This window comes from Onychomys torridus, chromosome 14 (assembly GCF_903995425.1).
Source record: "Onychomys torridus chromosome 14, mOncTor1.1, whole genome shotgun sequence".
NCBI lineage: Eukaryota > Metazoa > Chordata > Mammalia > Rodentia > Cricetidae > Onychomys > Onychomys torridus.
In genome coordinates, this window is record NC_050456.1 from 40,538,161 (window position 1) to 40,550,508 (window position 12,348).

Genomic DNA, 12,348 nt, shown 5'->3' on the forward strand with positions numbered 1-12,348 from the left:
CAGTCAGTCACACCTGTTCTACACAGTCGATCACACCTGTTCTACACAGTCGATCACACCTGTTCTACACAGTCAGTCACACCTGTTCTACACAGTCAGTCACACCTGTTCTACACAGTCGATCACACCTGTTCTACACAGTCGATCACACCTGTTCTACACAGTCAATCACACCTGTTCTACACAGTCAGTCACACCTGTTCTACACAGTCGATCACACCTGTTCTACACAGTCAATCACACCTGTTCTATACAATCACACCTGTTCTACACAGCCAGTCACACCTGTTCTACACAGTCACACCTGTCATCTGGAGCTAAATCATGTCTCTGTTCATTTGTGGCATCTTGTGTCATAAATGGCAATAAATCACAACTCCAGGGCTAGCCCATGGGAAATACACATAGGTAGCCCACATCAAGTGTTCCTGGATAGAAATTTTACCCAGTCTAATGGGTAACTCATTCTGCAGCATTTCGGATTAGCCGGTCTGACTGTATCATGTGTGTCTAACCAGTACATACTCCAAGAATTTTTATCTGTCTCTGTCCCTCTGGTCCCTTAGGACTTGAAGGTTTCTGAGATTTGTGGTGACTTCTTTCCTCTCACCTACAATTTGTGGATGCTTTAAGGATATTCTTCCTTTCTATCTGTCATCCTTGGAACACAATTTGATTTTGAGTGATCCTGGTCTAAGGTCTGTGTTTGTCAGAGCCAGGTCCACTGAAGGTCATTTGTGGGTACCAGTAACCATGACTACAGGCTGAACGTGGCAACTATGTGCATACTCGGCTCTGAAAGTCTAGAAAGGGGTATCTTGAGTCCTGAGTGCTGAGACCACTCTTCATAAACTGTCCCTCTGTCTTCCTGTGCATCTTTGACGGTTCCCACTGAAATCCTCGAAGGCAGCAGACTCAGAGCAAGGTAGAACTACAGCTGGGGTTGTCCTGAGTGAGACCCCGCTCTTGGCAGTAGAATAACTTACCTAGCTGCCGTTTCAAGCTTTGGTTTAATTTCAAAATAGTTAATGATGTTTCCCCATGTCTCCCGTGATATTCTGTGAACTCAGTTTAAAGCACCCCCTCCCATTCAGGGGTGTTTCCAGATCTCTGCTCTTCCTCTCTCACTATACAGTGCCCCAGTTTCTGGGTGACCCTAGCTACCTCAGGTCACTCCCATGAGTGGAGAACTGTGTGCAAGCTGCCCTGGCTCTTCTGTCCTCAGCCTCTGTCAATAGGGCCATATGCTCAAAATTCTCCAGGATCTGTTTACTGTGAAACTGCATCCAGCAAAATTCTTCCTTGAGGGGAGGGATTGCAGAGCCCTGCCAAGAGGGCTTGCATTGCAAATAAGACACACTCCAAATAAACAAGGAAGACAGTCTGTCCACTGATGCAGCATCTGGCCAAGGACATTTCTGACCTGGTCTCTCCTGATAATTCTGTGAGCTTCTTGCTCTCTGCTCCATTCCCACGCTCTTCCTGTCCCTCCTTGTCGTAATGTTCTTCCGCCTGGTGTTCTTCCATGTGCCTCCCTTCCAGACAGATGTCTGTCCCAGCATCTCCTTACCTTTGCGTGGGGCCTGCATGAGGGCCACATGCATTCCATGCTGCGTGCTGCTGGTGGCTACCATGCTCAGACCGTGGCTGAGGTCAGTGAGCCCCTCTTCCTCGCAATTCATCTTTCCTGTCCCAGGTGCTTCCCTAGCTCCAGTCCCCTGGGAAACCATCCACACGCAGTCTGTCCCCCACCTCTGCTTGGTGATGGGCCTAGACTTTCCACACGCCTCTCCCTATGCTCTTGCAAGTCACAGAAGACACAGAGTGATGGTGTTTCCTAATCACAGACCGCCTGGGAGCCTGGCAAACAGGAGAAAGGATGTCTGAAACTAGAAGAGAGTTCCCTAGTTCAGAAGACAAAACTCCAGACTAAGGGGAAAAGGACCCCCCTTCATCTTCCTCTCTTCTCCTTGCCCTACAACCAACCTTCCCTATGCAGAAGAACACCCTTTGAACCTGGGAACAGAAATGCCTAGAAACATACCTGGCTGGCATCCACCTGCTTTCATTTCTCTTCCCTTCTATCCCCTGAGGGCAAGGGAGCTGGATCGGCTGCTCCTCCCCTGTGAGGACATTCACAGGCTCTCCTGTTGCCCAAGCCACAGGACGGTTGGCAGCTCTTCTCTTTCTTGGTTTCTTGGTGATGTCTGACATGAATGGCTGCTTACTCCATAGTGAAACATTGCCTTGGCCATGTGATGCCGCCACATAGCTTCTCCAACTGAACCTCTACTGCCTCCTTTACAGGCTCCTCATCCTCTTGTCTTCATCCCTTGAGTACTGGTTTTCCCCAGCCCCGAGCATGTTCTTCACTAAGTACCATGCCCAGCAATGCCTTCTTCTCTGTAGTTCCAATTCTCTTTTTCTACAGGTGGCTCCTAGACCAACTGCCTTTTGTGAGTTCCAACTCACATCTGAAAACCTATCAAATGAGTAACTGAAGTCATGTCAGGTTATGGGGAGGGTCTCATTTGACTTGGGGAAAAAGCATTTGATTTAGAAAATAGCATGCATACACAGCCACAAAGAAACACAAACGCATTCAAATGCGTGTGCTTTGGACGGCAGTCAGACATAGAGGAAAGAACCCTTTTCAACTTTCCATATTGTCGCTGCTTCTTCCACTTCTCATTCTCACCCTCCAAAATACAATATGGCATAAAAATATGGTATTCCCACTGTTTCTCTCACTGGACTCCACATGAAACAATAAAGAAGGTAGAATTAGAGAAACAGAAAAAATTAGCTGAATAAAAAACACAAATGTAATTATAAATTCCACAATGATATAACAGAAAAAAATTCATAGAACTCTGGGAGTCGGAGACCTAGGTTTAGGTTCTGTTCCTGATAGTTACATCCACTTGCTCTGAAATGCAGGCTGAGGGCTGAATCTCTCTGCATAGAGATTCAATTTTATGGCCTTCTTATGAGAGGATTGTCTGTCTGAAATGTCAACAGTTCTTATTGGAAAGGTGCTACAGAATAGAAAATGATTCTTGGGCCAACTTAAAGACCGCTATCAAATCAATGTGTGAATAGCCACAGGGCTCGTAGCCTAAGAAAATCTTAAAATTTCATCTTGTAGCAAATTAGGTGCAAGGATAAAACCTACTGCTGAGATTCCTTTATAGCCCTTTACTAATACATGATGCACTTTCAGCTTTTGAAATTTGTTCCTGAGAAAAGTGATATTGACCTGCTAGAGGAACATAAACACGAGCTGGACCGCATGGCCAAGGCTGATCGCTTCCTGTTTGAGATGAGCAGGTGCGTTGGAAGACACTGGAAATGAAAGATGCGCTTTGTCTCAGTAAGGAAATGAAACCCCAGTTCAAGATAAATAGCTTAGACCCGTCCTCTGCCTTGCACATGTTTTCGTTCTAAAAGTGTTCCGCATTGGAGCTGTGTGGAATGTGTCCTCTGCTTGTAGGGAGTTCTTGCCCTGGGTGAGCCAGTGTGCAGGCATCTTTGCAGCTGTCCTGTGGGCCTCTTGGGCCCCTGTGCTCTGGCTTTATTGTGCTATCGTGTTCCCTGGGTCACTATCACCAACACTTTGATGCCTGAGGATAATAGATCAGCATCCTAATACCTTGACATCTCAGGTTTGTAGTAAAATTAGAGGGAGGGGGATGATAGGCCGTGCAATGTCAGCCCTGAGCCCCACGATGAATAAGACATAGGCAAAAGTCACTAATCAGGCCTGGCACTCTTCCCATGGAGCCTCAGCAAGCTTTCTGAACGCTCTTCCAGAACCCCTGTGGCAGCCCCTGCTCTGTATAGGTTTGGTATATGAGCTTATTCACTTTGCCATCCCAGGTCTAGTGAACTGATTCCACACTAGAGAAGGGCTGGTGGTCTTGAAATCCAGGAGCTCCTGGGGAAGAGCCCCTTCCCTCTGTCTCTCACTCTCCATTCCTGCTGTGGCCAGATGTGCTTTGTGTTATTCCCTCAGAACTTGCCATTTTGGATACTCCATTGAACGAAGGCTAACTTTGGAATTTTGAAGCTATGTTTTGCAGCCTTCCGTGTAGGCAAGCTAATGACCACCAGAAAGAGATAGCTGTCACTTCTCAAGCCTGTCCAGATCTTTACAAATGTATTCTCATGTAACCCTCCTAGCAGCCCTGCCTTAGGGGCTTCCAGGAGAGAAGTATTCTCTTCATCAACCCACAGAAAAAAGGAGACTCAGATAGGCCTTACTTACGGTCACCTAATAAGAGGCATGTCTGCAAACCTAGGTCTGTTTGGGGAAACAGGATAGTTTTAGAAAAGGGGTTGATCTCTGGACCTTCTATCATGAGCAGTTTAAACATGTGTTTCAGAAGCTTCATGAGAAAGCACACTATGACCCCCACAACCAGCAACAAGAATCTTGTGGCTTAGGTGCAGATCAGAGGCTACTAGGTTCCCTGTTCCCTCTGTGTGCTATGGAAGGCTAAGCTTGCCTGCCTTCAGGAGAGTAGCTTAGTGAGCTGGTTGCAAAGCAGAAAGGTTTGGGAGTGGGCATGAGGAGTGTGTGGCAGACACTAGTCTTTGTAGCCTTGCCAAAGGCCAAGCTTTGTGAAAGGTTAAGAGACTTGAGGGAAGTGGGAGGAAGTGAAGAGTCTACATTTGTACTCCTTTTCACCTCCTCTGTCTCCCCAAGAGCTGTGGGCACTGTGAGTGAAGTTTGAAGTGAAGGGCCCCAGGCAGTCACCCAAATCCCCCATGCAGATTCTAGAGGAATGGGCTCTCATCTTGAGTGTTAATCAGCCCGCCTTGCTCTTACAGGATTAATCATTACCAGCAAAGACTGCAGTCATTGTACTTCAAAAAGAAGTTCGCAGAGCGTGTGGCGGAAGTGAAGCCCAAAGTAGAAGGTAAAGCCAAGCCACTCAGCAGGAAGTAATGTTTGCCTTAAGTGCCCATGGACAACTTCGAGCCAAGCACACAAAGTAAACGGAATTGCTTCTGTGATGTTTAGCTGGAAATCTTTTGAAATTCCAGTGGGTGGTCATATAAGAGCTGCATCTTGCACACTCTGGCCTGGCCTGGGCCCTGGAGCTCCTGCACAGGCCCCGAGATTCTCCAAGGGACTGGGGATTTGACCACTGGAATGTGGCTAAGGGATGGCTTTGCTACTCCTAGCATTGAACCTAAAATTGGTGTTCTCATAGCAGTGCCTGGCTGGGATTTTCTAAGGGTACATTTTTAGGCTGTTGTGTTTACAAATGTTTGCAATGTGGATGGTACTACAGGGCACAGAACGTACAGCAGAATCAGAGTCTGAGCTCCCATCCCTGATGTAATACCTGCAGGCCATGTATGTAATGAATGACCAGTTCTCCATCAGCAGAATTGACTCACTTACTGATCTGCCTCACGTGAGGCAAGGGAGTTTTACAAAGGAATGCTGGAAATGGAATTGTATGCTGTGTATTCTGTTCCTTAAATTTTTAACGTTAGTGAGTCAATCCTGAGAAGAGCTGAGAAAGGAGAGAAATTTTGCCATTCTCTGTGGGATCCCTTACATGTTAGCTGTTAATTGTGCTTCTAGTTTGCATGTTTTGAGAGTGCTCAGTCACAAACTGGTGACATGCTCTGACATCGTCAGTGCCTGTTAGGATGTGTGGATTCAGTTAGGACAGGCATAGCTGAAAGCCTTGGCTGTAACCATTGTGTTGGGTGTGTTTTGCTTTGAAGCGATTCGTAGTGGCTCAGAGGAGGTGTTCAGGAGCAACGCCCTCAAGCAGCTCCTAGAGGTTGTTTTGGCTTTTGGAAATTACATGAATAAAGGACAGAGAGGCAATGCATATGGATTCAAGATCTCCAGCCTCAACAAGATCGCAGACACAAAATCCAGTATTGACAAGTAAGTGTGGTACCCTCCAGCACTTGGAGCATCAGGGTGCTTTGATAGAATGTGGCTTTTGTAAAGCCTGCCTGGACACTGCAGTCTTGGGCTTTCAGGGTTTGCTGCTGCTCTTCCATTCCCCTCCCACTGGCCTCACAAACAGGCAGCCCTCAAGTTCCCAGAGGTCTTCATCCATTGTCAGTGCATAGGGACACCATCTCTTCCAGTGGTTCCTGGCCTTCCTAATGCTGCAACCCGTTAGTACAGTTCCTCACGCTGTGCTGACCCCAACCATGTAATTGTTTGTGTTGCTACTTCATAACCATAATTTTGCTACTATTATGAATCATAATGTAGGTATCTGTGTTTTCTATGGTCTTAGGCGACCTCTGTTAAAGGGCCATTCAACCCCCAAAAGGGCTTACAGCCCACAGGGTGAGAACCACTGATCTCTCCCAAGGTTTTTATTGTTGGCTACCTTTAAAATGAGCAAACGAATAAATAAATAACTCATGGGTCTGATACGATGCCTCAGTGGATAAGGATGCTTGCCTCAAGACTGAAGACCTGAGTTTAGTCCCTAGAACCCAGCTGGTAGAAGGAGAAAATCAACTCCCACACTTGTCTTGTGACCCCAACATACATGCCATTTCACATGGGTTCACGCATACACACACACACACACACACACACACACACACACACACACACACACCAAGAAGTAAATAAATCTAAAAATTTTTAACTTTTAAGTATATTCGAGAGATCACTGGTCATAAAGATAGAGCTTGATGGACCTCTGCACAACCCTAACTGAGAACCGGCCCTCCAGCTTGGGATGTCATATGGCCTCTCTAGTCTCCACCCCTCCACAGAGAATGTGCCTTTTAGTCTCAGGCTGGCACTGACAGCCACATGAATGCATTTGCCTGCTAATCTTCAGCTGCCCAGCTCAAGGCTCATTAAAATGTGTCCTAGGAAGTGCACAGCACTGCACTTGAGGTGAACAGAGTCTGGTCAGAGGCACTGAGGTGCCAGCTCCTCTGCCCCTAGCAGGTAGGGTCATCACGCGCATTAACTCGAGTTTTCCCAAGAGCTTTGTTTCTCTGAGGTTCTCACTGGCTTCAAAGGAACTTGTACAGCCCTTCCCAAGGTAAAGTCCTCAGAACCAAATCCTTGTAGCATGATGGACTGTTCTCCCTAATTATGCCTCGCTAATGAGACTTTTTACCCTATATTTTCTATAGGGTTAGTGAAGCATAGTGTATAGCAGCCCTCAGTCCTTGATAAAAGAAACAAGCCATATGTTAAGCTGTTAGTGTTGCACCGTGGAGACGAGTACTGTTGTGTTATATAAAACCCTGCCGTCCTCATTTTAATGGAGGCCAGTCTTTTTCAGAGCACCTTCAACATGTCACAATAGCTGTCAGTACACAGGCCAGGTTACTTTGCCCCATGTTGTCAGAAGAAAACTGAGGCAATGCCAAGTGGCTTATTCCCCCCTCCATCCCCTCGTCACCCCCTGAAGAAGGATTTAGCCCGTGATCTGCATGTCAGTCCACAGTACTGCTCTTTGCCCATAGGTGGGTCTTGTTTGTAGCCTCTTATTTGCATATGGAGAGCAGCTGCTTTGAAAGGACACCACCTCTTCAGCTGCTTGGTTGCATGCACACAGACACATGCAAAATCAAACATCCACTCATCCGAACACCTTCTGATGACTTGGCACTTACATGGTCGTCTGCTCATTAAAATGACTATAGAATTTACATGTACAAGCTCTTTCAAAGGAATAAATAAAAACTATTTCTGATCTCTTTCCTCTTCTGTCTGCTTCTGAAGGTGGTCCCCAAATGTAGCACCAGTATGCATAATGCCACAGTTACCCGGTGGAGTGGTTGGCTAGTGAGCAGCCGCTCGATCACTTGACTCGGGGCATACAATTGAGACAGTCAAGCTGACTAAGTGATGGTACAATCAGCACCAGGGGCTGACTCGGTAGCCACCAGGACTAGTCTGATCTGTGGCCAGTCAGTTGTTCGTACTTCACAAAGCTGTTTTGTGTAAATGAGGTGTTATTTGGATAGCAAACAAATGTGGAAGTCTAGCCTGGGTTTAATTCTTAAAACCACATACGGTCCAATTAAGTTAATGGAAACTTCTCTAGATAAAAGAGCATGTCTCTAAAATAATGGAGAAAATAGCATTCTTGTGTAGTTGGCTGGCATTCTGTTCCCACCCCCACCCCTCAGGAGAGAAGCCCAGGGCAAACAGGTAGTTCTATGACTAACAATCCTTGAATAACAAAATGTAGCAAGCTCACAGAAGCCTGGGCGGCCAGAATACTGGGCGCTGTTTTGCTTTGGTGGAAACTGTGTCCTAATTACTGACAGAACAATAATAAAGAATCTCTTTGAGCCCTCAACGTGGGAATAGGATTGTGTTGTCTGGGTAAAGCCACGGGGTACTGGAAATGCTTTACATTGCTATAGGAAATGGATAGGCAACTCTGATTCTCTTTGGTCTAGGTGGGATGGGGGATTGTGGCTTAGCCTTATGAATTAGCAAACTACCTAATTATGGAAATGTTACTAAACAGGTATTTATATGTTCCTAACTATAACGGCTTAGGTAGATTAGGAGTTCTTCATCTAAGCTAGACTAACCAGGGAATTTTAACAAATATCTATGCCTGGTACCACCTCATCTCAATTGAATGGGTCTCTGGTGTTGGCCCCAGCATCTGGAGTCCAGGTGACTGTCATGTGCAGTAACTGGTGACAGCAGGGACCAGACTAACACCGCTTGGCCTGATCGCATTATCAGACAGCCCTCTTCCCAGCCCAGGTCAGTCAAGGTTCAACCCTGTCATCGCAGACAGGGCAATGGCGCCAACAGCTGTTATAACCACTAAGGGCCACACAGTTAAGAGCTGAAGGGCTGCTAAACTTAGAAGGGACTCCACAGCTGCAGAGACGTTCTATATGTAATGGCACAGTTACAGTCGCTGCCAACGGCATGCCCGGAATGGGGACTTTCTATCCAGCCACTCTTCAGATGAACCCTTAAGTGAACACCACCAATGACTACAACAGTGAGTTGTTCTAGACTTGCAAAGTACTTGGAGGCTTCCAAGCGGCTGCTCTCCTTAGTGTGTTAAACAACTGTCCACATGCCACTCTACCAATTCTTCATGTGTTTTGGTTCCTGCCCCTTGAGTATATAAATCATGTGCAGATTAGTCATGCTGAATGTTCTCCTTTTCTTTAATTTTAGGAACATTACCCTTTTGCACTATCTAATAACTATTGTGGAGAATAAGTACCCAAAGGTCCTCAATTTAACTGAAGAACTGCGGGATATTCCTCAAGCAGCGAAAGTCAAGTGAGTACAGTGACAGCTTCTTTTGCCAGCTTACCTGTGCAGCTGAGGCGCCAGCTTACCTGTGCAGCTGAGGCGCGTAGCCTCACCCATGGACGTACAGATGTGTGAAGTGGTTCCTCTCTTTCTTTCCCTCTGAACGCTGTATGAAAGGAAGTTGGAATCACATCCAAATTATTCAGATGTGTTCGAGGATGTATATTTGTTCTACTCCTTTGGAATACTCACCACCCCATTGTATAGAACCTGATTTTCTTAGTAACCAGAGTCTAAGCAGCCAGGCCTGTTAGCACAGGCCTGTAATCCCAGCTTCTCCAACTCAGAAAACAGAGACAAGAGGGTTGCAAGTTCAGTGCCTGCCTGGGCTACAAAGTGAGGTCAAGGCTGACCTGGACAACTGAGTGAACCCAGCTCATCAACAGTAAAACAATCACTGAGGATGTTGCCAAGTGGCAGAGTGCTTGCCTAGCATGGAAGGGCAAAGGGTCGGCCCACTAATGCTTTTGAACAGCAGCTCTGTCAAACACAGGGAACCGTGAGTTAAAGGAGGACACGTGTAAAACAAATAGCAGTCTTCCATGTCAGGGAGCTGCCAGTCATTTTCACAGATACACACACTCCTTGGAACCAGGCAGCCCTTTAATAGGAAGCAGTCTTTATGCAAATCAAGAAACTAAAAATAAAATGGAAAGTCGCCAGACCTTCCTCACAGATCTTGGGCTGTTTCAGAGATGGAAGCAGGCAGCTTTCCTCACTGTTTCCTCCCCACCACCCCCTTTTTGATATACATATGTCCTTAAGCTGTGCCTTTTGCAGTGAATTTACAACCTACAATGCGTGGGCTAATTATCTCCCTCTACAGAAGTTGGTAGGAAGTGCTGTAGGTAGTACAAGAAATTACTCTATTAGAGTACATTGGTGAGCTCTTGGTTATGGTGGGAATTGTCTGTGAGAATTGAGTTTGAATCTTTAATGTTTAAAAGCTGTGAAGTAAATCATCTTTCTCCACTAAAAACAGAGAGGGCAATGAAAATGAGAGTTAACGATGACAGCACTCAGAAAAATGCCTGCTGATTGAGGCTAAGTGCTGTCCGCTCAGCTGTGGCCGTGATGAGCAGCAGCATCCAGACTGAACGGGGTCTGGGTGAGCCACTTTCCTAGAGAGCAGAGTGTGGCAGATGCTCCTTTCTACGTACAGCAGTGTGCTGAAGCAGAGGCCCTGTGATTCAAACATCAATTTTTTTGTGTGTGCACATGGGAGGCATTTTTCTTCTTTTTAACCTGTAAAATATACCTGCTGGCCGAGGAAAACAAAAAACATACAGAAAAATTCTATATAAAAGTTCCATGTTTCTTTAAAATGCTGTAGCCTTTTGTGGAATCTGAGAGTAAAAGGAGGGTTTTTTTTTTTTCATTTTATCATATTTAGAGTGTGTGTGTGTGTGTGTGTGTGTGTGTGTGTGTGTGTGTGTACACAAACACATGCCATGACAAGTCTTTGGAAATCATAACAACTGTGGAGTCTATTCTCTTCTTCCACCATGTGGGTCCTGAGGAGTAAACTGAGGCTGTCAAGCTTGGCAGCAAGCACCTTTCCCCACGGAGCTGTCTCACTGGCCCTGGATTTTTAACCATTTAAACTAAACTAAACACACACACACACACACACACACACACACACACACACACACATACACACACACACAGACACCAATCCAAGCATAAACTATGTCAAGCCACAGTGTATTACTCCTGTAAGCTTCATGCAGACTGCCAAGATGTTGCTCTCTCCCACAGCATGACTGAGCTGGACAAAGAAATAAGCACCTTGAGAAGCGGCCTGAAAGCTGTAGAGATGGTAAGTACCTGCTTCCCACTGTAACTGCCAGTCTCCTCCCCATTCTGCTGGCATGCTGGCCTTGAGCAAGCTCCCTGGGCATGTGGTCTGCCCAGGATAAACAGGATTCCATCAGATAGAACAACCACCAGCAAGCAAGCACAAGTGTGGCAGCTCAGTTCCGTGCAGCAAATGTCCTGAGTGATTCACTGCAGTGGGAACTGGAAGTGGACCTGGAGGGCCACCAGTTCACCTGGAAAGCAGGCCTCCTCAGAATGAGTGGGCCAGGTGAGGCAGTCTTCAAGGACCCTCTCCATTTCCGTGTGCTAGTACTGTTTGATGTTGGATTTCTGAAGACTAAAGCAGCTTCACGGTTGCTGTTGAACTGGCCCTTCTGGGAGTCTTTACCAAACACACAATGGGGAATACTGCCCAAGGCACAAGGCCATGGTGACCCAGAGTCCCTGCCTTCCAGTGCTGCAATGATGAGAGAGAGCAGCCAGCCCTCAGCAGGTCCCTGTCTAGATAAGCACAGTGATCAAAGAGGAGCGTGCTGAAAGGACCAGGTTGAGGCTAGCCTGGGGGCTTGTGGCTGACTGACATGTTCTGGAGGAAGTGCTCCCCTAGAGGAGAGAAACCACAGCTTCGAAGCAGGGTGGTGTAAAAAGGTCCAGAGGAGGGAGGCTGCCCAGGTACAGAAGATAAAAAGGAACCATAGGAGTGTGTTAGAAGGCAGAGAGGAGTCGGAAGAATGTAGCGCAGCTGTGCCGGGACACCATGGGAGTGCTACCTGAATGAGGCTGCCAGGAAGCAGGTCCGGAATGAGACCCACCACTCCCAATCTGCCTGGTTGGCCCTGTCTCTCCTGGGTGAGGTTACTGACTCAGAGGCATTTGGCCCTCCCTTAAATACCTTGAGGTTGTTTATCACTAAATGCCATGGTACTCCTGTTTCTCTTCTTTTAATCACAAACCTAGACACTGTTGAATTCATTGAAGACAGTACTAATAGAAATATAATGTTTTCCCTTTTTTTTCCCACTAAAATTTCTGAGCAAGTTTTTGAGGGGCTATGGACTAAAGGGAGATATAAGAATTGTGTTATGAGTACCTGGACATCTCTCTATGGGTCTTGGAAGGCCCAGCCTTCCCGGGGCATTATTGGCCAGGAATGTTTAATAAACTGCAGTGGTCACCTTTTCCCTCTCGTGTAGACTTTCTCGAAACTCAAGTGG

General features: G+C 46.6%; 1 protein-coding gene across 4 annotated transcripts in view; it reads left to right on the forward strand.

Moving 5' to 3' along the window:
* The window catches only part of Daam1 (dishevelled associated activator of morphogenesis 1), a 168,713-nt gene that overhangs the window by 146,919 nt on the left and 9,446 nt on the right, over nt 1–12,348 (forward strand). For all 4 annotated transcript variants that reach the window (XM_036205612.1, XM_036205615.1, XM_036205613.1 and 1 more), the window contains 5 exons: nt 3,224–3,330; nt 4,834–4,922; nt 5,746–5,914; nt 9,173–9,280; nt 11,075–11,135. In XM_036205612.1, coding sequence (XP_036061505.1) covers nt 3,224–3,330; nt 4,834–4,922; nt 5,746–5,914; nt 9,173–9,280; nt 11,075–11,135 — 534 coding nt within the window. The remainder of the gene's footprint in view (nt 1–3,223; nt 3,331–4,833; nt 4,923–5,745; nt 5,915–9,172; nt 9,281–11,074; nt 11,136–12,348) is intronic.